General features: G+C 51.6%; 3 protein-coding genes across 7 annotated transcripts; all 3 read right to left on the reverse strand.

Annotated features, from left to right (window-relative positions):
* Positions 1-35: 35 nt before the first annotated feature.
* Positions 36-10,360, reverse strand: TRAF3IP3 (TRAF3 interacting protein 3). Of its 4 annotated transcripts, XM_031605798.2 has the most exons (18): positions 9,949-10,359; positions 9,668-9,800; positions 8,556-8,808; positions 7,432-7,546; positions 7,217-7,268; positions 7,029-7,053; positions 6,855-6,884; positions 6,673-6,768; positions 3,799-3,870; positions 3,400-3,540; positions 3,045-3,182; positions 2,759-2,894; positions 2,440-2,502; positions 2,302-2,361; positions 1,621-1,769; positions 668-730; positions 447-554; positions 36-284 (listed from the first exon to the last, which is right to left on the reverse strand). In XM_031605798.2, exons 3-18 carry the CDS (start codon positions 8,787-8,789, stop codon positions 201-203), a joined length of 1,566 nt encoding a protein of 521 aa, XP_031461658.2. In that variant the 5' UTR covers positions 8,790-8,808; positions 9,668-9,800; positions 9,949-10,359; the 3' UTR covers positions 36-200. The 4 variants fall into 4 exon arrangements, 2 of the variants coding, with proteins under 2 accessions (XP_031461658.2, XP_031461659.2); XM_031605799.2 differs by lacking the exon at positions 668-730 and having other exon boundaries at positions 9,949-10,356; XR_016459841.1 differs by lacking the exons at positions 36-284; positions 668-730 and having other exon boundaries at positions 1,621-1,764.
* Positions 10,361-10,476: 116 nt separating this feature from the next.
* On the reverse strand, positions 10,477-13,409 carry LOC116237020 (11-beta-hydroxysteroid dehydrogenase 1-like). Its single transcript, XM_031605937.2, has 6 exons — positions 13,202-13,409; positions 12,666-12,796; positions 12,268-12,379; positions 11,970-12,155; positions 11,461-11,604; positions 10,477-11,384 (listed from the first exon to the last, which is right to left on the reverse strand). The coding sequence occupies exons 1-6, from the start codon at positions 13,287-13,289 to the stop codon at positions 11,140-11,142; spliced, it is 906 nt and encodes a 301-aa protein (XP_031461797.2). The 5' UTR covers positions 13,290-13,409; the 3' UTR covers positions 10,477-11,139.
* Positions 13,410-14,128: 719 nt separating this feature from the next.
* Positions 14,129-19,316, reverse strand: LOC116237050 (11-beta-hydroxysteroid dehydrogenase 1). Of its 2 annotated transcripts, none has more exons than XM_031605974.2 (6): positions 18,682-19,316; positions 17,991-18,121; positions 17,354-17,465; positions 16,540-16,725; positions 15,708-15,851; positions 14,129-15,027 (listed from the first exon to the last, which is right to left on the reverse strand). In XM_031605974.2, the coding sequence occupies exons 1-6, from the start codon at positions 18,767-18,769 to the stop codon at positions 14,807-14,809; spliced, it is 882 nt and encodes a 293-aa protein (XP_031461834.1). In that variant the 5' UTR covers positions 18,770-19,316; the 3' UTR covers positions 14,129-14,806. The 2 variants fall into 2 exon arrangements, with proteins under 2 accessions (XP_031461834.1, XP_089980778.1); XM_090124652.1 differs by having other exon boundaries at positions 17,991-18,159; positions 18,682-18,755.
* Positions 19,317-23,220: the final 3,904 nt, after the last annotated feature.

Here is a 23,220-nt window from a genome sequence, read left to right on the forward strand (position 1 = left end):
TCAGTTAAAGAATAACCAACACATGGAAGAGAAGGGTGATCTCCCCACATTTATTGGAGCTGTGTCAGTTTGTCTGGCCGAAACCAGCTCGGGTCTCGGCCAGAAGCAGGCAAGGAGCGGTAGAAGGAGCACTGCAGTGAAGGCAGGTTGCTGCCAGCAGGTCAGGAGTCAGTTCTGCATGGAAGTCACTGAGGAGGTGCTCATGGTTTGTAGCTGGCCAGCACAGCAGCCATGGCTATTGCTATCACTGCCAGCAGAAGAGGGAGCCAGTTACCACGTTGTCTCTGCAAAAGGAAGCAAGTATAACCAGGAGACGTTGGGGAGAAGAAAGCTCTCATCCTATCCCTAATAGGCATGCTGCTCATTCTTCCACACTGCCCCAGTAAAGGATTGTTTCCCAGGGTGATGTGCAGCTGCCACAAGTAAGGGGTGAGGGTCAGTCCCACCTTCACCATCTGGCTTTGGTTGAGCTCCTGGCGGCACTGGCGCAGGCAGCTCAGGCAGCAGCGGTACTCCTCACTTAGTGCCTCCAGCTCTGCACGCAGCTCCTGGCACTGGGAGGGGGGGAGAGAGGGAGGGAATGGAGGCAAGAGTCAGTGGAAGGGAATCCTGTGGCTTCAGGCACCCCAGAACTGGCAGGGCTACCACAGCAGCTATGGTGCTTCACCTGTGTGTGTGCAATGTGACGAGGGGGGATTTCCCCTTCTGCTGCTCGTGTGCCCATACATACCTACATAGGATAGAGCAGGTTTCAGTGTTAGGTGGGGACCCAGGCAGTGCCCTGGCTGCTCCCATCCTGTGATCTGCTTGCTTCTACTGCCATCTTTCACATTATGTGAAAGAGAGAGAAGAAAGTAAGCATTTCTTCCGAGCATGCACAGATCAGGAGGAAGATGTGGGGTGTAAAATCATGGCAGGGGTTCATGTCCTTCTGTGTGAGCCAATGCAGCTGGCACCCACAGCTGTTCCCTGTTGCTGTGATTACACTCAGCTAAACCCCTTCCGCAGGTGATGTGGGCACAGTCCTGGAGTGGTTAGTGGAGTAGGTTCTCAGCTCTGGTAAGTCATAGATCTTATTTTTATAAGTCCCTGTTATCTGAGTTCTGCAGTAAGATGGGTGGGACTGTTGGTGTGCAGAGGGCAGTTTGTGCTACTATTTTTTTTTGTCCTGAAATAATTGCTCATGTGGTAAGCACCTTGCAGAAGGTCAGAAAACTGAGGGTTTTTTGGTTAGATGTTACAGGATTTTTGTTGTTGTTGTTATTTATTTATGAGCCCTCCTTCTACCTCTCCCTCCCATGCTTCCTTTTTACTGAAGGCTTTGGCTCTTAAAGAGTGGCTTTATCTTTCTCCTGTGCAGAAATGGTTTTGTCTAAAGCAGTGGTTCTAAACATGGTTGCTTGGTGCCCTGTCCCTACCAGCAGATACTGTGAGCTTCACCTGAGGCTGGTTTCAGAACAGAAATAAAGCAGAGTAAATCCTTTTGGTGGATACCAGGTGCAGCCTGCAGCTCTGTCGGCCCCCAGAAGCTTTAATATGCTGTTTCTGTGTGCTCCTGAGAGCACCTGAAAGGCATCTCGATCCCTGATCGGGTTGCTGTCCCAGTAGTGACTTCCTCACCTCTTTCTCCTTTGCTGTAAGCTGGGATGTCCTTTCCTGTATCTCATCCCTCAGGCTTTCTTCTGCCTTCTCCTTGGGATGCTCAGACAGAACATTTTGCACTTCCTTGGCAGGAGTGAGAGGTGGGTTCTGCGTGGTGAAAACCTGATCTAGAAAACAGTCGGGCTGCTGGTGAGAAACACATCTTGGCCTCCAGTTTGCTTTGTAGCTTCTCTACTCAGCTCAGTTTAAAGATAATATTTGCAAGCTATGTACAGAGAGGAGCTCAGTTAGTTATCATAGGCATCTCCTGTAGATGCAAGCTGATAGTCTTTAGAGAAGTGTTTTCAAGCACTTACCAGCAATGGAAGGGTGGAGGAGTTTAAGTGTCTTTTACTGCTTTCTTTAAGTACAGAAATACAGCTGTAATTGCAGCTACAAACTGATTTCTTTTTCAAAATGGCATAGCCACTGAAAAAGAACTTAGAATGAAAACCATTTTTTTTTTTAAGTATCTGCCTCATAAGTAAACTTGTATTTTAATGTTAACTACCAAAATATAATCATAGAATCATAACTAGTTTTGTGTAGCTTTAATATAATCCTTTATTCTAAACAAATACAGACTTCTCCTGGAGTCACTTCTGACATTCCCATGTCAAATTAGAGCAGCTTTAGGTGGAAGTTAGAAAGTTTGCTGACCTTTCCTTTGCACCATCACTTCCTGTGTTTTCTGCTCATTGGTCTGGTTCTGCATCAGGTCTGGGGATGAAACAAGTCGCTGTCGTTGCTACAGCAGTAATGCAGAGCTTTCACATTGTACTTCTTTGTGTTACTCACTGTGCAGCTGGCTGATTGTTGCCTCCAATATTAGCTTCTGATTTTGTTCTTTTTGCAATTTACCTGAAATAATAAGAAAACCAATGTAATATGCAAATATCTACATGCAAGTATGGAAGTTTCCCATTTCACCCTTCTTTTTGAAACCCTTTTAATCTTTAATTTGGGACCCTTTGGAAACCAAAGGCTCTCAGCAATCTGAGGTTATGCAATGCATCCAGATAGAGCTTTAGTCTTAGAGTACACCCAAAGCAATCTCTAAGAACCAGGGCTTTCAGATTATGTCTTTGCTCTCTGCCCTTCCCTGAAGGAGTGGTACCTTCGATGTTGCAGATGTGCTTGGCTTGGAGCTGGTTGTCCTGCTGCAGGGTGTCAGCGTGCTGCTGGAGCTCAGCATGCTCGTGCTGCAGGAAGTCCAGGGCCTGGCAGAGCTTCTCATTCCGTGTAGCTGTGTGCTGTGGTAAGAAGCAAGGACTGGGTATGCAGTAAAAGCACTTCACCAAAGAGCTTTTGTATTAAATGCTCTCAGCCTGCGGGCTATTTGCAAATCAGAAAACATGGGCTCCCTTGGGCCATGGTGCTGCTCCCAAGGGGGTCTGATGTACCTGCAGTTGGCTTTGTAGGGCGTGGAGGTTGCTCTTGAGCTCGCTGTGTGCCTTGGTCATCTGGGCCAATTCGGATTTGAGCATGGTGTAGTGCTCCTTCCAGAAGGCAAGATCCTCCCTTGTCACAGCCAGGCACCTCTGGGGGAAGCAGATATGAGCCCCACTTCAGGTTATTAAAAACAGCACAAAATGAGCACAGGTTGTCATTACTTGTCATTACCTTTGGACTTTGGGTGGGAGCATTTAAAAAAGTGATTTTGCATCTTTGCAAATGGCAAACTGGTTGTTGCCTTTCTCTGAAATCAAGGGGCTGGATAAGATTAATGCAAAGCCAGGTGTCAAACGTGCTTCTTACCTGAGAGTTTTGCAGCTGCTGCTCTGCCTGGAGTTTGTCCTCGAGCATTTTCTGCAGAGCCTCCTTTGCCTTCTGCTCGTAGGTCTGCTTCTGGTCCTCCATCTCTATCAGGATCTTCTTCACACACTCCTTTGAGTAACTCTTTAAAGGAAGAATTAGAGTGCTTGAGGGGTTTTATCCGACGTATTCCTAATCTCGCTAAGACTGAATATTAGCAAGTCCACACTGTGTAAATGCAACTGCTAATTTGCTGTGGAATATTGCTTCAGCAAAGAGGAAAAATACTTTTCAGATCCGTATCTAATCAGATTACTCTAGAAACTGAGACCTGACCCAATTACATGATTCAGTTTTTCGTGCCTTTCTTCTGAGCTTGTTGCTCAGACAGTCAGACCTTACCTGGGTGCAGGCCTGCAGCTGATTTTCCAGGGCCCTCAGTTTACACTTGAGTTTATCTTCATTCAGCTGACCCTGGGGAAAAACAATTGGACCAATGTGTGTAATCACAATTTACACATTCTGCCTCCAACACCATTAATTTGTATTTTGTTCATTTTCTTCTATAATACTGTGGTTAAATTTGGCCAAAGTATTTTTCAGTGCTTAGAGTTCCAGTGAGACTTCAGTCTCAGGATATTGTGGGGGAAGTTAAACCTTTACACGTGGAGACCCTTCCTGAGGTAGAACTGCTGCCTGGCCCCAGGGCTGTGAGTCCCAGCTGATGGCTCCTGCAGTGCTGAGCTCTCACCCTGCAGCTTGCGTGGGAAACGGCTCAGGTCTGCGTTGTGACACTGAGCAGCTGGGCAGGAGGATGGATGACAATAACAAGGATTCATTTTTCCTGCTATCATCTCGGTGTTTGTTAGGCTTTTTACTTAGGTTTTGTGAAACCAGACTGCATGCAAATTCAGATGAAATTTCTAGCAGAGTTCACATATGCTGTTTTTTCGCTACTGATACTGAGAGCATCGTTATCATCTCTGCTTGCTGGTGTTTGAAGCTGGGCTTTTGAATAAGCAGCTCCTTGATGTTTGGGGAAGAGCTGTCAGACCCAAGCCAAACCTGACTCTCTGGTGTCTTAGCAGTGTTTAAATTGGCACAGGAATAAGTTTACAGTCCCAAAGAATAAAGCATCCCAGTTCGGTTGTCAGTACAGAAATAGCCTGAGGGCTGTGTCCCCTTAGAAAGTAGGTGGCATATGGAAGAGCATTTTAAAATATGAAATATTATGCCTGTCTTTCCTTTGTGGTTCATTTGTTCTGCTGTATGCAGAGGCTTACAAAGGAGGGCAGTGGTGTTTCATGGTTGTCGTGCGCTGTGCAGAGTACAGGGCGGCAGAGCACCGGCCCCTTCCTACGCTGTAAAGCAGAAATGTGCTGGCAGGCTGCTTTTATGGAGATGCAGCTTATAAGTTGGCAGAAGAACATACGGTGCTGAGATTTCCCTATAGGGAATAAACTGCCTGTTACCAGACCGAGTGGGTTTGTGCAGATACGTGGGAGGGCAGAAGTAGTTGTGCTTCTGACCTGAAAAGTTACATGAGCTCATCCTGGCCAAGCCTTTGTGCTGATGATTATTGACATGAAAGGGGCTGGTTGAGAAAAAAGCAAACCACCACACAACAACCAAACCCTACAGCTATCACCGTCTGATGGTTTTTCCTCTGCGGGGTGTCTGGTGATTTCTGATCATCGCTCAGAGTCCTGGTGCAGGAGTCCAGGGGCAAAACTCCGGGTAGGGGAGAAGGCTGAGGTTAATGGGTTCAAAAAGCATCCGCTCTTGTAGATGCTTGGAATCCTTGATAGTCCTCATCCTCAACTCTGAAGTTACCAGGCTGAGCAGCTCCAAACTTCTTGCTTGAAAACTCTTCTGCTGCATTTCTCCATGACTGCCACTTCAGTGACTTTAAAACTCTTCTTATCTGGCAGCTGTTGTTATCCTGTGGCTGATGAACTGTTTCCAATACTCCTCTGTGAACCAGTTGGAATAGCTGGTGTAAAGCAATAATTGCTTTATCTGGAGGGCTCCCACTTTGCACAGACACAATGCTTGTGTCAGGAAAATGGATTCACGAAGTCACAGTAAAGCACGGGATGTGACAGAGCTTAGACTCTGCAGGGCTGTAAGGCACCTCCAAGCATTGGGTTCAACTTAGAAGGTAGGAATGGAAGCAAATGTATTAAAGAAATGATCTTTCACAAGAGAACAGCTCTAAATTTACTCTTAACAGCCATAGGAAAGACTGTGTTTTCTGCACTTGCCGGTACTTTTGAATCCATCAGTTTTACAACAGACAAGAGCTGAGTGTCAGAGCTGTTGCAGGAGAGTCTTCATCCTGGAGGTAAAACCATGGGGGGATCCAGGGGACTGATCCCCACAGCACTGCAATGCTCCCATCCTCCTGATGGCATGCACCTTCTCCTTCAAACTAAAAGCATCCACGAGCATCTCCTTAAATCACTCTGACCACTTCAGGAGCTGCTGCCAGATCACCCGTGAACCTGCAGCCCCAGATCTTTAAAACCCCAAATACTGGGAGGAATTTAAAGCTGCCACAGTGTACAAGGAACACCCAAACCCACCCACAGCACCCCCTGCCCCTTCCCAGCATGGTACTGCCTGCTTTGCTCTGTGCTTGCGGTGCCAGCAGTGAGTGAATTTGTTTAATTTGTAGCCCCGAGTGAAAGGCAGAGGGAAGCCTCCCATCTGCAACAGAGACAGCAAGAAGCAAAGTGCACCCACCTGTTTCTAATCTGAGGTTTCATGGCTACTTCATGCAGTGTGTCTGTGTTTTTTCCTCCTGCATTATATTTGAAGAAGCAACCGAAGGCGGAAGCTTCTAACCACAGTACATCTAACACTTGTTTTTTATACTCTCTCGCCCTATCGCTGCTTTTGTGCCCCAACAGATCTTTCAAACCCTTTTTCCGATGGTATGATGCACTCTGTATTAACATTTGATTTAATAACCCTGCATAAAACGCTTCATATGTCCCTAAAGAACGAGCCCTAAAATGCATTGCCTCCACTTTACCTCCTGATAAGGACAGAGGGAGAAATTTCAAGCACGCATCCCCTCCATTTCTTTCTGAGTTTGCATTCAACTTGCCCTAAACAGAAAGGGGAGAGCGAGAAAAGCAGCACTTTGTTTTGCAGACAGTGCTGTGTGTGTAGCATCTCCAAAGTGCTACGTAAGACACAGAAAAGCGAGATCCCTGGGACAGTGGTTACATGGTCTGCCTGCCCCACAGCAAAGCCCCCAGCTGCCTGTACCTGCCAGGACTTCTCGGAGGCATGCAGCAGTGTGGCGAGCAGCTCCTGCAGGATCACCATCTTCTGCTTCAGCAGCAGCTCACGGTGCAGGGCCTCCTGTGGGGAAGCAGCCCTTGGTCTGATAATGATAATAATGCATGGTTGTTCTTGCTCCAGGGCTGCTCGTGGTGCCTGGTGCCTACCTTCAGGTAACCAGAGAGCTGCACGATTTCCTGCAGGAAAGGGGAAGTGTTTCAGACCATGGGGTTGTTTCAGTTCACAAACAAATAACAAATGGGCTACAGCATTCAAATGCTTTGAAATCAGCTGGAGGCAACAGCGGGAACAGGGCTGTATATCGTGTGCATATTGCTTACCTTATTGAAAACTGTATTTCCACAGCTGAAATGGAAAAAGAAAGCACACTCGTGAGGTGAATGCAAGCCTTACAGCAGCCCAGAGCCCAGCTCTCTCCTTGTGGGCACAGTGCAGGTGTCTGCAGGCTGTGTGTTATGGCAGCATGGAGTGGGCACGGCTGCGTTGTGCTGAGGGGAGCAGGGCTTACTCTGTCTGTTGGCCTGAGTCCTTCACCCTTGTGCTTGCAGGAGTCTGAGTTCCTGTGAAAATAGAGTGAATGGATGCACCTGGGGCCAGAAAGCTCCTCTCTGTGCATGTGCTCAGCTCTGCTGAGCGGCACTGATGGGGAGCAACCGTAACCAGGAGCAGTGAGGATGTGGTGCTCAGGGGAAGAAGAAGGGCCACTGAGTGTCCCTCACCTACCTCTGGTGCTTGTAGAGGAGTGTGGCCTAGGGATGGCTTCAGCCAAAATGCCTGTAGGACTGCTGAGCCCAAGTGGGGCGAGTGTGGATGGGCACACAGGGTGACTCCATGGGCGCTGCAATGAGAAATGGCTCGTGTCAGGGTCTGTGAAACAAGGGGCATTTGTGCCTTTGGTGGAGGAAGAATAGTGAGGGATGCTGAGAGCATGGCTGTTCCCATGGGATCTGCTATTCTTTTTGCACAGGATGTAAATCTAGAAGGAAATCTCCTTGCCTACTGGGTGTTGTGCATTGCACCTTTCTGCAGACCTGAGGCTCCAGGTTCCTGTTAGCTGGGCAGCACAGGGCAGGCAATGGGGAGCAGAGCATCAAACACATCACCATACAATCATAGGATCATAGAATGGCCTAGGTTGAAAAGGACCACTATGCTCATCTATTTTCAACCCCCTGCTATGTGCAGGTCGCCAACCAGCAGCCCAGGCTGCCCAGAGCCACATCCAGCCTGGCCTTGAATGCCTGCAGGGATGGGGCATCCACAACCTCCTTGGGCAACCTGTTCCAGTGCATCGCCACCCTTTGAGTGAAAATCTCCTAATATCTAACCTAAACCTCCCCTGTCTCAGTTTAAGACCATTTCCCCTCATCTTCCCACCATCCCTGGATGTGTTTAAAAACCGTTTGGATGCAGCGCTCAGGGACATGATTTAGCAGAGGGTTGTTCGAGTTAGGGTAGTATGGTTAGCTTGCGATTGGGCGTGATGATATTTAAGGTCTTCTCCAACCTGAGCAATTTTATGATTCTATGATCTTTGTTCCTGCTAGCAGGGAAGGTGATAGAAGGAACCCAGTTGTTTACGCTGCAGCTCTCATGGGGGGAGGAGGGGAAAGTAATTATAGAAGTGCCAAACTAATTTAGCAGACAGGACGAGGGGTTGCACTTGGAGGAATAGCAGCAGCTCTCCGTTTGGTTCACGTTTAGCTTAGCAAACAGGAAGGAACATGCTGCGAGGGAGGTGACACGCTTTGCCCTCGGCTGATGCAGCCCATAAACAAACACAGTTTTACGGGCGCGCGGCCGCTTTGCGCATCAGGACCCCAACGTGGTGGGGGCTGAAGCATTACCTGGAGCAGCACGGGTGCGCTGAGCTCCCCGGCGGTGCTCCCGAGGTTCCGCCTGCGCAGGAACTCTCTCTGCCGTGGGCTCTGTGGCTGCTCCTCGCTGCGGCCCGGCCGCCGGGCGCTGTGTGCGTGGCCACGGCGCCGCAAAGCCTCGCGTGTCTCCTGTCGCCGCTCGCATTTCTCCTCGTAGCTCTCGCCTGCACGCCGCGGCCGGGCCCGTTCTGGGGGGCTGATCATAGCGAGACCCCCTGTCCTGCTAAAACCGAGGGGTGGTGGTGGTTGTAGTAGGATGTGTTGTCTGTGAGCTCAGTGTGCTGATGGTGTAACCCATCCCACCCTGCGCTCGCTGCTCGTTGGGGTGGGTGCTGTGACCCGCACAAATTCCACCTCTGCTCTGTATTTGGGGGGTATTCTGTGGCCTGAGCCAGGTGGGCGGCTGAGCACCTGCACTACTGCACCATGTGCATCTGCAGGGTGAGTTTTTTTGCCAAAAACAAACAAACAAAAAAACTCTGTTGGTCTCATTCTGTCTCAAGCAATTAGGAAGTCATTGAGTTTAATGGGGGGAAAAAATGCGAGCAAGTAAAAACCCATTTATGTATGTAACACTTCCATGCTTGTTAGTCTGCAGTATGCCTCTCCTTTGGTCTGGATGTGCCACTGGCCAGCTGCTCCTGCATAGGGCAGAGGAAGTGCCTGCAAACCACAGCGCTGCTGCACGGCTGGGTGATCCGGTGCTTCCGAGAGATGGGCAGCACTCCTGTGCTCTCTGTTTGAATATCCCATTCTTTGAAGCTTCCAACAGCTTCTGAAGCATCTCTAATTTTACCCGGCCCTTACTGAGCGATTCCAGCAGCATTCCACTTTTTGGGTGGTTCTTACTGCCACGCACTTCCAGCAGAAGGGATCTGGGGCTACAAGAGGCTGAGCAGGTTATTTCCGTGTGTTATTCTCCATACCACGATGACCCTGCTGTTCCCATCCATGGCTCACTCACCCACTGGGGCCCTGCCACCTACCCAGCCATCCCTCAGGCCTCCCTGCAGCACTTCAGTTAACCAGAAGTTGTTGTAAACCAAGGTAAGGCTTAAGGAAACACGCGGTCCATTACTCACCCTGAGCTGAGCAAAGCGTTGAGGCCTTCTTGGAGAGCGAATAACTTATGTCCTTCTGCCACTGCCTGAAGTTACCCTCTCTAATTACCAACCGTGTCCTTTAGCTTTGCTTTTCAACCTGTTACGTTTCTTGCTTCGAGGGAAACAAACAACAAGAAACATTTCGTGCCGGTTCATGTTACCGCCTCCCCGTGTCCATCATAGAAGGGTGAAAGCAGGGGAAGAAGAAGCGTGGTGAGATGAGAGGGCAGCGCTGGAGCTGCAGGGCTGCAGGCACTTACCTGGCTGTGCCTCGGTGCAGCTGGGTGAGCGCGGGGCTGCAGGGCACAAACGCTGTCCTCCGGGTGCCCGCAGCTTCGTGCTGCTGCCGCTGCCTCGCTGTGTTTCTTTCTGTCGAACAGGAAGCGTTGGGGCCACAGCCTGAGCCCTGGTTCCTGTCCTGCAGCGCGGGGTTTGGGGTTATCTTGGGGTGCCAGCAGCTCCCACTGCCTGTCCCCACAGCTGCCTCCCTTATCAGAGCGCTGGTCCCGGGGCTCTGGCAGCACCGGGTGACCGAATCGCTCCGGGTTGCTTTGGGGGTATGGAAATCCAGGGAGTAATGCTATGTTATTGTAAGGCTTCTTGCAGAATGAAAAGGAGGGAAAAAAAGTGTATTTCAGGAGAGGTCACGAACGGTAGAAATTCATTAAGGTCTTAGAGAAGTGAAAGCTGTGTTAATGCAAATCATGGGGTGGGTTTAAGCAGCTCCGTGCTGAGAGGGGATCTGCGCATACTCCAGTGGAAGAGGAACAAAACTCAAACCAGAGATGTCACAAAGTAATGTAGGATTTATTGCTCGGAAGTAAGGGTACAGGCAAAAATCACTGTAGTGTGAGCACTCTCTGTTTGCCTTTGCTGGTTGGTTCACGGGGGTTGGCCCAAATCCCTTCTTAGAAGGAGTTCGGAGCTCAACCCGTGCAGTTCTGCTTTATAATCCTCTTCCGTGAGTCTCCACTCTAAATAATTTTATTATTATTATTTAAAATATTTAATTGCAACTGGGTCACTGCAGATCTTCATGCAGTGCCGCTCTGAATCCCACCATCTTTCCTTCAAAAGCGCAAGGCTGCGTTCTACAGGTCCAATGCCTTCCATATCCATAACTTTTTGACTGACTCCTCCTTTGGGAGGGATGTGTGTGAGATGCAGCGAAGCACACGGAGCAGTTGGGCTCTGGGTGCTGCTGCATCCCCCAGCCTGCTCCTAATTCTGGCCTTGCAGAGCCCTTTTGGGGACCCCCACTGCCTGCGAGGAGCTATTTACAGGCAGCATAAATAAACATTTTTGTGTTGTGTCGTAGGCTCCCAGTGCCCAGTGTTGTGCAGTCAGTTCCCAGCCACGCTGCCTTCAGAAATGTCCCCAACACTGCTTTGGGGTGGGCTTTTCTGGAGGCACCACTGCCCTTGGGGAAGTGTTGGCTGCTCAGAGCTGTGCTAATGCCCCGAGCCCTGGGACGGCGGTGCTCTCTTGATGTTTTCCACCTGATGGTTGCTTCTAATGAGGCCATCCAGGAAGTCGGGGGCAAAGTCTCGCAGCAGCACTGCTGGGGTCACGGTGCTGGCAGGGTAATGCAGCTCACGCTGACGCAGGGCCCCGCTCCGGATGATCTCCAGTGCACACTCCTCCTTGGGTGCTGGTGCTACCTTAATGACGTGTGAGACCGCCCGCACCGCGTTCTCTGCAGTGACAGAAGGGCAGCTGTGTTGCACCAGGTCCACATTTTTATCTGTGAGCCTCGGTGGCGCCGAGCTTACCTGTGTTAATGTAGCCCAGGATGCAGAGCGTGATGGAAACGTTGACGTTTTCTATGATGAATTCATGCCTCAAGGAGCTGAAAAATCCTTCCAAGGCAAACTTAGTCGCAGAGTAGGGAGCAGTGAAGGGTGAGGCAACTTTACCTGGGCAGAGGCACAGGGTCAGAGCTCACCTGTGCTGGATGGGTGCAGGGCTGCGTGGCTCTGCCTGCCCCTGCCTTTCCCATAGCTGCAATTTTGTGGTGTGAGCAATCTATCTTAAATGCTTTAGGGAAAGAAAGAAATGCAGGAGTGTTTAAAGCGCAGCACATGGCGTGAGAGACCTTTGTTGTGGGCTGCACTGTTCTCGTTTTCCTGCATATATACCTGTGTATGACAAGTGTGTGTATAATGTGTGGTCATGTAGGTAAGCCTGCAGAAGTGCATTGATTGCAATGCATGCACAGAGATGAGCAGGAAAAGCACGAGGCAGGGACATGGCAGGGAGAGATGGGCACTTGTGTGCTCACCTGAAACAGATGAGACCACCACGATGCTGCCCTCACTCTCCTTCAGCATGGGCAGGGCAGACACGGTCATGGCCACATAGCTGAGGAAGTTGGTCTCCATCACCTTCCGCACGTGATCCACATCCCCGTTGAAGAAGTTAAAATAGCTGTAGCCAATGTGGTTCAGGATGAGCATGTCAAGGCCTCCTGGAAGCAGAGTGTGTTGGATGTTTGCAGCCAGCATCTCAGCCCCAGGCTGCATTGTGGCGGCCAGGGTGGCCCCAAAATGTAGCACAGGGTTTGGGTGCTTGCTACACACCCCAGGTGATCTCAGCCTCTTTCACCACCTCCTCAGCAAAAGCTGTGCTCTCCATGGAGCCGCTCACATAGCGGGCAGATGCAGCACCCAGATCCAGGCACTTGTCCACTACCTGGGGACAGTGAGAGAGGCATTGGTCGATGTGTTGGAGGTGGCTGACAACCCTCCTCTCTTTGCTGGGGGGATGTTGCTCAGAGGAACATTTCCTCTGCAATAGCTGAATACCGTGAGGAAAGAAATGCTGTGCTGTCAGCAGTGAAAATACAATTTATGGTGGTCTGCTGGGGAGCCTGCTTGGAATCCAGCATCCCTGTGAGCACGGGATGGGTGGGTATTTGAGCTCCTGCCTGCCCGTGGGGGTCTGCATTGCAGCCGTGCTCACAGTGCCTGCTGCCCACCTTCTGCAGCTTGGCCTCCGTCCGCGCCGTGAGCAGCACGTGGGCTCCCATGCGTGCCAGGTGATACGCCATCTGCTCCCCAATGCCACTGCTGGCTCCTGTCACGATCACTCTCTTCCCCCGGAGCATCTCTGGAGGGGATGCAGAGCTCAGGGCTGTGCACAGCCTTGTACCACACCCCCATGCACGGCTCCTTTGTGCCGCTGCAGGATGCAGCTGCTGCTGCTGCAGCCCCCGGTCGGGCTCCAGCCCAGCGTGGAACTGCTCTGCAATTGGCAGGAGTTGACAAGGAAAATGAATAAATATTTACAGCGGTTAACTGCACGCTTCCAAAACAAATCCGTTTGCTGAGAGCAAGAATGCGAGCCTGGCAGACCCACACACCACCCCGTGAGCTGCTCCTGCGTGGGGAGGACGGCTCCCACCGCCCGCACCTCCTGCGCTCTGCTTTTCAGCTGCTTTGGATGCCCCCGAGTGGTGCGGGCTGGGCAGCAGCTCGGCTGCCTGCTGCTAAGCGTGCATTTTCTATGACTTACCTTCGTTGAAATTCCCAGGTCCTGAGTAAAAATACACGGCCAGCCCCAGCCCCAGCAAGGGGATGAGAACCTTCAGGAGCAGCCCCATCCCTTTGCCAGCGCTCGCGTTGGAGCAGACGCGTGGCCGGGGAGAGCAATGGCTGTTCTGAGCTGATCCCTGCAGGTCTGCTGGTGCCTTTTCCTTTCGTGCTCCCTGCAGTTTAGCAAACATTAACCTAATAGAGGGCGTTGTGCTGGACTTTGGGCTGACTCTTTGCACCCTTCTCCTCCTATCAATGTCCAGGGTGTTTTCTGAGGCCACCTTGGGAAGCTGCTGCCTGATGGAGATGTGGGTACACTATTTGATGACTGCTGGTGGGGCTGGGATACCCGTGTCCCCCCTTTCAGACCTCTCAGCTTTCTCTCTTCCACTTCATATTTAAAACTGAGCCCGATTTTCCCTTCCTCTCTGGTGCCACAAGGGTTTGTTGGTCAGCAGTGACCACTGCGATGCAGGTTCATACAGATACTGGGCAGAACAGGGCTGGCCATGCAGCTGTTTTTGGCTTGTGCTCTGTAACATCACCACTGGCACAGTGCTGACAGCTCCTGTGTGGTTCTTAGACCCACAGAATTGCACTCTCTTTTGAGGAACCCAATGAGGCAGACTGTGAAAGGCACTTAAGGAGCCAGGAGGTGAATAATGAAGATCATCAGCTTTCACAGGTGTTCTGTGTCGGTGCTAAGCTGGGCAAATGGCAAACTGCCTCGCAAATGATTTTCCCAAAGAGAAATTTAAAGAGCAAAACCTGCTCTGTGCACACTGGGTGTCAAGATAAGGAGAACAGAGGTGCAGCTCCAGCTTCCTATAGAAAGTGAGGAGCAAAATGATCCTGGGGAGTGGCTGGGGGGGGGGGGGGGAGGAGGGGATTCTCATTTCATCTTGCAGCAGGGTGGGCAGTGATTTTGGATGGAAGTACCACTCGGGTATCAGTGCTGGGGTGAGGGGAGCTGCGTCACATCACTGCAGGCTCATGTTGAGGTTTTGCCTTCAGTGAGCACTGTGCTTTGTACTGAGCTTATGGCTTAGGGCAACACCAAAGCAGCACTGTGTATCCAGGGGTGTTTTGCAGTTAGTGTCTGTGTAAGGGACTGTACCCCAAGGAATTAACTTGGTGAATAGATTTGCACTGAAGTTGGACTTTAAGCTAAATGAAAAACAAGCTAGGCTGTTATTCTTCCAATGAAATAATGGTTTATTGCAGTATTCAATAATTAAAGAAAGGCGGGTCAGTGGAACGATGCCCATTCGCAGCAGCGTTTAGTAATGGAAAAAGAGATTAAAACCAAAACAACAACAACAAATCCACAGAGCACACAACAAGGTTAGTAAGCTGCACTTAACAATCAGTTAGTTACTGCTTTCCCCGGGTTTTGGGGAAGGGCTCCAACCAGGATGGCTGCTTCCAAGCAGGAAGGGCGCACCTGCGGGAATCCGCAGCTCAGCCGGGGATCCCAGCCGGCTCCTCTCGGGGGCGAGGCGGTTATTAAAGCTAACTGACGGGGGATGGCTGCAGGCACGGCTGCGGCCAGCAGAGGCGGCTGTCGGCCCGGCGGTGGCATCCTTCAGGCCGCCCGCAGCCGCTCGGGTCGGTACCGCTGCCGCACCAGCAGGTCCAGCAGCTCGGCGGCCCAATCCCGCAGCAGCAGCGGCAGTTTGGTGGATGCGTAGCGGTAATAGACCTCCCGCTGACGCAGGGTTCCTCCTTTGATGATCTCCAAGGCGCATTCCTCTTTGGGAGCCGGGGACATCAGGAGAACGTCGGCGGCCGCACGCATGGCGTTCTCTAGTCGAGGAACAAGAGAGGTTTCAGCAGGGCTGCCCTCTGCTTGTCCTTTTGTTGGTTTGCCTGCGATAAGTGAGCTGGGGGGCTGCCTCGTTTATTCCTACAGCTAAATGTAGTGTATGCACTGGAAAACAGAAGCAGCTTCAAGTCGCTCCCATCGTTGCTTTCGCTCCCGTTGCTCGCTGCATCAGATAAGATTAATGGGAGATGTGTGGCCGGTGCTTCCACTTACACTCACTGAATTTTAGGCTGTCCCAGCCTGTGCACAGTGGCTGATTTTCATAGAACCGTGGAGTCGTTAAGGTTGGAAAAGAGCTCTGAGATCCCTGAGTTCAACCCCACCATCCCCGCTGTGACCGCGTCCCCAAGTGTCACATCTCCACAGCTCCAAACACCTCCAGGGATGGTGACTCCCAGCCTGAGCCACTGCCTGACTGCTCTTGCTGAGAATACTTCTGTCCTAATATCCTACCTGAGTACAGCAGGGAAACAAATCAGTCTGGAATCTGTTTTTTGGTGGAAGAGAAGTAGGAGCCTGCTGAGAGCAGAGGTGATGCTGCACTCGCTCCCACTGCAGCAGGAAAAGCAGCACTGGAGATGGGGCACAGGAGGGGAGGGCACAAAGCTGGGCATGTGATGCTCAGTTCCTGGGCAGCCAGATTGGCACGGATGGAGCTTACCAGTGTCAATGAAGCCAAGGATGCAGAGTGTGATGGAAACGTTAACGCTCTGGATGCTGAATTCCTGCCTCAGAGAGCTGAAAAATCCATCCAGGGCAAACTTAGTTGCAGAGTAAGGGACCGTAAAGGGAAACCCAACTTTACCTGGACACAGAGTGAAGTTCCATTAAAGCATGGAAAGCTGCACCACATCAGCCTCTTTTTTGTGCTTCATCAGATAAAGGATTTTAGCCAAAGGGAGTTTACTGTTAGGGGAAATGTCACCCTGGCACTTGAGCAGCAGGACTACAGAACATTCCTGTCAGCCTCCAGCTCTGTTACAGTCTGAAGTCCAGCAGCACATCTCACAGCTCTGCTCAGGTGTGAGCAACAGGCAGCAGCCACGGAGCAAAGTTTGATCTCCTGCCTCTGGGTGCTGAGTGGAGCTGATTCCCAGCAGCCAGCAGTGCGGGGGCTGCAGCTGCTGTTAATTTAATCTCCTGACTTAACAGAAATTTATTAGAAAAGGCTCTGCAAACATTTGCAGGATCTTGACCTGGCAAACCACAACGAACTGTCAGAGGAACAGTGCAGTGAGAAATGACAGCATTTCCCCTTTTCTTTGTAGAACTGGAGCTACGTGAGCTCTGCTGCACCGCTGGGTGTGGGGTTTAATCACCAGGCTCCTCAGGGAGCAAGGTGGGGCAGTGGGATTGCATCAGAAATGCGAAAAAGACCTGGAAACTGTCGTTGCTTTGGGTGTGTTAAATAGTTCTGGCTCCTCTGAGGTGCACATGCTTCTTACAAAAACCAGCCCATGAAATCCCACATCCCAGACCTCGCTCCCACTCACCTGCCATAGAGGAGACCACCACGATGCTACCCCCGCTCCGCTTCAGCATGGGCAGGGCAGAGACTGTCATGGCCACGTAGCTCAGGAAATTGATGTCCAGGAGCTTCTGGACATGTCCAACATCTCCATCAAAGTAATTGAAGTATGACTTGCCAACGTGGTTAAGAATCAGCATGTCGAGGCCTCCTGGAAGCAGAGGAATTGGCGTTAGTTTTGGGTGGGAGGGGGCTGCTGTGGGCAGGATGGAGCCTTTCTTGACAGCAGAACCAATGCAACCAGAATGTTTTGGGGCCGTTGTCATTTGGGGTTGATTTTTTTGGGTCAAAGCTGCCATCTCTGGAGCTGGGATGGCCTGGATGGTGGCTGCCAATGAAAACATGCTGGACTCATCTAACTCGTCCCAGATGAGAGCTGTTGTGAGCTTTTTTCCCCCCCAGTTTGAAACACAAATAACATTGCAAAAGGGAGATTGCTCCTGAGCTATCTGGCCTCATTTTGGGAGAGGGAGGCACAGCACTGAGCTGAGCACTGCCATTCTGCAGTGATCACCCATGGCCACAACAGCGATGCTGCTGTGAGCTGCTGCATGGCTTCACCCCTGGTAGCAGCAGTGATGAAACCCAGGATTGTGATATCAGGACAGGATGTTACGAGGGCACGGGGATGAAATTCAGAGGGCAATTTAGGCTCTGCTGGAGCGATGCAGGCTGGGCCGCAGGGCGCAGAATTAGGGGAAACCTCTTCCCATCCCCACTTCTTTTTGCTTTTGTGGTGCACAGCAACAAAGCAGTGTGCTGGGGAGCTGCAGACATACCCAGTTCAGCCTCAGCCACCTCCACCAGCTGCCGGGTGGTGGCCATGTCCTCCATGCTGCCGCTGACCAGCCGTGCTGAGCTGGCCCCCAGCGCCCGGCACCGCTCCACCACCTGCGATGCAACGCGGCGCATCAGGCCCTGCAAGCTGGGGGCTGCGCTCACCAAAACACACCCCAGCCCCCCCAAACCTCACTGCAGTGTTTCTTGGAGCCTCTGAATCTCTCGGGACTCCCTTTGAAGTTTTATCCCTTTGGTGAATGCATGGCCCGAGGCAGTTTGGCTCCTTATCAGTGCGGTTCTGTGCTGGAATTGTGTGAGTAGGTTAAGCGGGAGCTGATAGATCACTGCAGTGGAATGAGGGTGTGTGTGGCTGCAGCCTGTGCATATGGAGACGTGTACCTTCACCAAGCAATTCAAACATCACAGGGCGTGCAGTGCGTGCCTGCAGGAGGGCCATTTCTGTGCGTGCAGGAGCTCTGGAGAGCGTAACCTTGCACACCCGTGAGCAGAACTGCACGCATCCGCTGTCCGTGCCGCTGCAGTTCCACGCAACCGTATTTACGTATATACCTGCAATGTGAGGTTGGCCTTCCTGTGTTTGTGTGTGCATGTGTGAGTGCCCAGCTTGCCATTTACTTGCTGCAGCTTTGCCTCTGTCCGCGCCGTGACCAGGACGTGGGCTCCCATCCGTGCCAGGTGATAGGCCATCTGCTCCCCGATGCCGGTGCTCGCTCCGGTGACGATCACACGCTTCCCTTTCAGCATCTCTGGGGACCAAGGCACAGGAGTTTAATTTATCCAAACCCTATTTGAAAAGAAAATAAAGTCCCCTAATGCCTTCAAATAGAAGCAAGCTGAATGCAGATCTTCACACTCTGCCCCGCTCATCCTCTCCCTCCCCTGGAAATGCTGTACCCAGGAGCAGCTGCAGCTTGAACTGACCATAACAGCACAGTTCTTGGCTCCTTCGACAGCTTTTCACACATCAGGATGCAACTTACAAACACCCCAGCTATCCTGCAATGAAAAACACCCCATCAGTGCATGCTGCAGAACTTAAAATCCAACATTTAAAAACCGCGAAACTTTACTTTGCGCTTGAATGCAAAGTGCTCAAAGCCTTCTTTGCTTCAGGAGCCCCTGCCTCCCTGCTCCCTTGGGAGCCGCGTGTTGCTTCTTCCATTTGAGTCCAGATCTCTGCTAAAACTGCGCTCCATCCTCAGCCCTGCCACAAAGGCTTGGTCCAACCTCTGCACATCTCCGTGCCAAACGCTTAAATGTGTCTTTTAATATTTTGCTTCAGGACAGATTCCCTTTCGATACTCACCAGGTTTGAAATTCTCCCTCGACGAATAAAAACAGAAGGCCAAAACCAGTCCCAAAACGGGGATGAGAATCTTTTGCAACAAACCCATCGTAGGAAATGGAGCAGGAAGAGAAAAGAGGAAAACAGCCTCTGCAGAGCTGCTCCCGGAGGCAGCAGCAATGCCAGTCCTTCAAAACCTGTTGGTGCGGGAGCCGTGGCTCCCAAAGCACTGAGAAGTCACAGTGGGGTTGGTGAGAGAAGCAAACACTTCGATCTGCTCCCACGGAGCTGGGGAGCAGTGGCCTAACCAGTGGTGCTGCTGCGGGCTCTGCCCGGCTCTGTTCATATTTCCTGTCCCTACGTTAAAATGCAGAATTTTGCACAACACCCTGGAAGAGGTGTGTCCTTGCTGAACAGCATCAAGTTTCACTCGGAGAACATCAGAGGCAGAGTGCTGCAGGTGGCCGGGGCTCCTCTTTAATGCCCGCTGGCTCTGGATGCACGCAGCTGCAGCACCCATCTGGATGGGACCCTCCACGCAGGGCAGTCACCTCTCTGCATCCCAGGGAGAAAACCACAAAGGCAGCATTTGCTTTTTCACCTCACCCTGCTCCTGAGAAGGCTGAGCTGAACCCCCTCAAGGCTGCACCCCCAGCTCCAAGGGGAGCACCGAGAGGCCTGCAGCCAAGCACTGAGTGTTGTGTTTTTTTGCAGAGAAGTCAGAGTCCTTGTGCTGCTTGCTTGGAGCGCTGCGGGAGCTTTGCTGTTATTTGTAAGTGAATGCAGTCCAAGGGAAAAACATGTCACATCCGCTCCCTTGCTATGTCCAGGCAGCAGCAAACCCAGTGCCACTGATGGTGTGTGAGAGGGCTGGGAGCTGCCCTGCAGAGCACTGACACTGCTGCAGGAGATGGGCACTGTGTGCTCCCTGCAGCCTTCGCTGCTCCCAGTTCTGCTCTTTTACTTCAGACACAACTTTCTCCTGATAAGAATCACTTCACCCACACTTGGTCCAATAACAGAGCCGCAGAAGCTCTGCCCCTTCCTGAGTCCCTTTGCTTTGAACTCGGGTTGTGATCACAGGGCACTCATCTCACTGCTGGGCTTGAGAAAACAAATCCCTCAGCCCTGCCTCATCCGTCCTGCGAGTGGGGGGAGCTGCTGTTGTAATCTGTTGTTATTACATAGCATGAGGATACTGTGGTAAGCAATAGCTGCCAGCCTTGGTGTGGATGCTGCAGAGCCCCCACCCCAGCTGTGCTCTGCTGCCCATGGGGATTTTTCCTCCCTCTTCATCACCTGGCATCGCTGCGCCTCACTCCCACTCAGAGCTTTTTCTGGGTTTGTTTTGCTTAAGAACTTGTTTTTAACCTCTTCTGGAGGGCGGGGAGCGAAGAAAGTGAGAGGAGGGCAGGGAGGCTGTGGAGGCATTTTCTGATCCCAGGAGCAGAATTCAGCCCATGGAGCTGCTTCTGGCTGCGCTGCTGCCAGATCCTCATAGGGATCACTGCAAGGGGAGCAGCTCCACCTGAATCCTCCTGCCTGCTCCCTCCTGCTGCGTGTTCCCTCCTGCTGCATGTCTCTCCTGCATCACCCAGCCCCCTGCAGCCAGTGTTTTCCAGCACTGGGACTGAGGCAGGCTCCTGCATGCACCATGGGGATACAGAGGCACTTGGCAGGAAGTAGAATACAGCTTTTTGTTCTCCCTTTTGAAGGATATTTGGCTGTTTTTAACCTATTAGCAAATCTTTGTTAAATGTAGATTTAACTTTTCCTTTCCCCTTGTTTTCCTCTTCTTTTCCCCTCATTTTCCTTTATCCTGTAAACATGAGACCCTTCCTCACACATTCTTTACCATGAATGCAGGTCTTTCTTTACAGTTAGGGGTGCCTCCATTATGTGCTATGGTGACTGTGAGGCAGTTTGGTTTGACTTTGTGCTTGCACTCACTGCTGTTTTAGAGTAAATCCAGTCCAGTTTGGGCCATTTCTAAACACTGCATTTATTTTATTTTTCTGTTGTGACCAAATCAGGAGTTTCTGCCTCCATGCATTGCTTTGGTGCTGCAGCAGCCCTGCGCCTTGGCCACTCTCCATGTTCCTGATGCCCTTGCTGTTGGGTAGGAGAGGCTGATATCCTTATCTGGGCCCCTAAATTTAGCCTGGCAGCTCTCAAAACATGCAGAGCCCACACTCCAAATAGCAGGCGAGCGTGCCGAAGACATTCAGCTCGTGCCCTTGAAGCCAATGGCTTGGGCAGGAGGGCTGCTGCGTTCCTGGTGCCCAGCTCTGCCACGAGGGCCTGAGCTGAAATCAGATCTCTGTGGCTGTGCTGCCAGGTTGGCAGAGGCAGAAAGGTGTCAGATCTTGTGCCAGCTGCAATTTGCCCGAGGACTTAATGCACCAGATCGACAGGTCAGAGCGAACTGCATTCAGACAGGTCCTAAAGGAAGCAGAGCAATAGAAATTGACGCTGGGTGGCTCCAGCGATGTGCTGCACCTTGGGCAACGCGTGGCTCTCCTCGAGAGCTTATCCCTCAGTGCTCGGCTTTAACTCAGCCTCAGATGCTCCCTGTGCTTGCCTCAGATGTCCTCGCAGCACTGGCTGTGCAGCACACATCCTGCCTGGTTACTCCCCTGTGTATCCCGGTCACAGTTTCCCCCTGCAGTTCACACCTGGGCCACGTGGATGCGTTTTGCTGATCGCACGTGGTTGTGGCAGGTGCTGTTGGGGGGTTGTGCCACTGGGTGTCAGGGTGGGGGCTCAGGGATGGGGCTGGAAACTGCTTTGTTGGAGGGGTTTGCTTTGGGGCAAAGACTGGGACGTCTGCAGAAGCACTTTGGTCTGCTGCATTTGGCGAGTCTGCCATTCATCACAGCTACAGTGATGTTAATGCACTACCAATCTCCCATGCACACTGAGTTTGTCACCGTATAGTTCAAATAGGACTTTATAGGGTCGTTGTGCATCAGTCGTCGATGCTCACCTGATCTACAGCCCCGTCTGAAGCCCGAGGCGCTGTTGCAGAAGTGGCAGCACACGGCTCAGCCCCGTGGACTGGGGGGCAATGTGTGGGACAGGAGGCAGAGAAGCAGGACGTGGATTTACCGAGTTGGCTGCGGCACCGCCGGCGCGGCGCTTTAGCTGTCTAATCCCGTGAGCTGCCTTAGGAGCAGCTATTTTGATTGTGCCACAAACCTCTTTGCTTTAAGCTCATAAAGCCGTGACTGGATAATGGCAGAGAGGCGGCGAGGGACGGGGATGCAGAGGGACGGGGCTGCGGTGTGCCAGCAGCACGAGGTGAGCCCAGCACTGCGGGACAGACGTGATCCTCAGCTCGGGCTGAGCCTTGTTGTTATGCTGGCTGTGCTGTGGGGACACACAGCATGCTCCACGATGGAGCCTGGCCTCGGGGTGCTGCAGGCTGCGAGCCTCAGCCCCAATTTGCCTCCAAATTCCCATTGGTGCCAGCGAGGTGCTGGGTCACTCTGCCTCACCAGAGGCCAAAGGGTTTGGTTAAAGCCCAAATCAAATCATTCTCCAAGGCTTTTTTGCTTCTTTTTTTTTTTAACTGGACTCTGTTCTTTTTTTCCCTCAAGGAAAAAGTACTTTGCTCTTGGTTCAAAGCCTGAGAAGAAGTTTCTGTGTGGATTCTGTCTGGATTCTCATCCTTGCGTTCACAGCTCTGGGAGGATCTGTGTGTTTGTTGTGGCTGTCAGGCAGTGCTGCTTTGTTTTCCAGCCCCTCCTGCAGTTTGTAACTGTTTGCTTTTAGCTCCTACTTTCTATGCGTGCCCCTATCCTTGCCCCGCTGCCTTTGGCATTGAGCAAACAGAGGGATTTTCTCCCCCTTCCCTGCCTGTCAAGGATGATTTTTCCACTGCTTTGTAGCATGGTCAGAATCTTTAAGCTGCAGTTTTCTGCAAAGTTTAACATCAGTGACATAGCAAGAATCTGTAGTGCTCAGAACTAACCCTGGGAAGGTTTCAAATAGGTGAAGGCTCTCTAAGGATGCTGGCAGCACTCAGATCTCTGTTTCTACCACTCCCACTGTGGTGCTGTGTCTGCCTATGCAGTGGCTTTTCATTTGTGGCATGGGGAGCAAACACTGCTCTCCACAATCAGGTGTCAGGCTCAGGAAGGATCCCAGCCAAAGCAGAGCATTGGTTTTAGCTGTGCTGTGCCCAAAGCCTGTTAGATATCTGTGGGGATGGACAGGTTTTTCAGCAGCTCTGGGTAGACGTGGACATGGCAGAGCCCTGAATCTATGCCATCAAACTCGGATAACCCCGGAAGGAGCATCCCCACCTCCAGCTTTGGGAACGTGGCTTGTGAGCCAACTCCTCCCCACACAGTGACCCATTTTTGGAAGGCAGCAGCTGCTGGAGTCAGGCAACTCCAACACTCTGCCCTGAGCTGCTGGACCAGGGGAAGGAGCTCTATGGATAGGGTTGGTTTACTGGCCACAGCCATTCATGAAGGAGACAGAGGCTCCTGCAGAGCACAAACAAAACTCATCTGAAAATCTGTCCATGAAATGAATGCAGCTAGAGAGCACTGG

Source organism: Phasianus colchicus, chromosome 25, assembly GCF_987193195.1.
Source record: "Phasianus colchicus chromosome 25, bPhaCol1.hap1.1, whole genome shotgun sequence".
In the NCBI taxonomy this organism is placed as follows: domain Eukaryota; kingdom Metazoa; phylum Chordata; class Aves; order Galliformes; family Phasianidae; genus Phasianus; species Phasianus colchicus.

Bases quoted from the DNA above. Each gene is read 5' to 3' on its own strand.
- LOC116237050 (XM_031605974.2), bottom strand. From the start codon at position 18,769: ATGGGTTTGTTGCAAAAGATTCTCATCCCCGTTTTGGGACTGGTTTTG. The intron at 16,726-17,353 runs GTATGTCTGCAG...CTCTGCTTCCAG, and splicing joins GGTGGCTGAGGCTGAACTGG to GAGGCCTCGACATGCTGATT. The intron at 15,028-15,707 runs GTAAGCTCCATC...TTCCTCGACTAG, and splicing joins CCTTGGCTTCATTGACACTG to AGAACGCCATGCGTGCGGCC.
- TRAF3IP3 (XM_031605798.2), bottom strand. From the start codon at position 8,789: ATGATCAGCCCCCCAGAACGGGCCCGGCCGCGGCGTGCAGGCGAGAGC. The intron at 7,054-7,216 runs GTAAGCCCTGCT...TTTCCATTTCAG, and splicing joins GACTCAGGCCAACAGACAGA to CTGTGGAAATACAGTTTTCA. The intron at 2,503-2,758 runs GTACCACTCCTT...TTATTATTTCAG, and splicing joins GCACATCTGCAACATCGAAG to GTAAATTGCAAAAAGAACAA.
- LOC116237020 (XM_031605937.2), bottom strand. From the start codon at position 13,289: ATGGGGCTGCTCCTGAAGGTTCTCATCCCCTTGCTGGGGCTGGGGCTG. The intron at 12,797-13,201 runs GTAAGTCATAGA...CATCCCCTCCAG, and splicing joins ACCTGGGAATTTCAACGAAG to AGATGCTCCGGGGGAAGAGA. The intron at 12,380-12,665 runs GTGGGCAGCAGG...CACTGTCCCCAG, and splicing joins CGGAGGCCAAGCTGCAGAAG to GTAGTGGACAAGTGCCTGGA.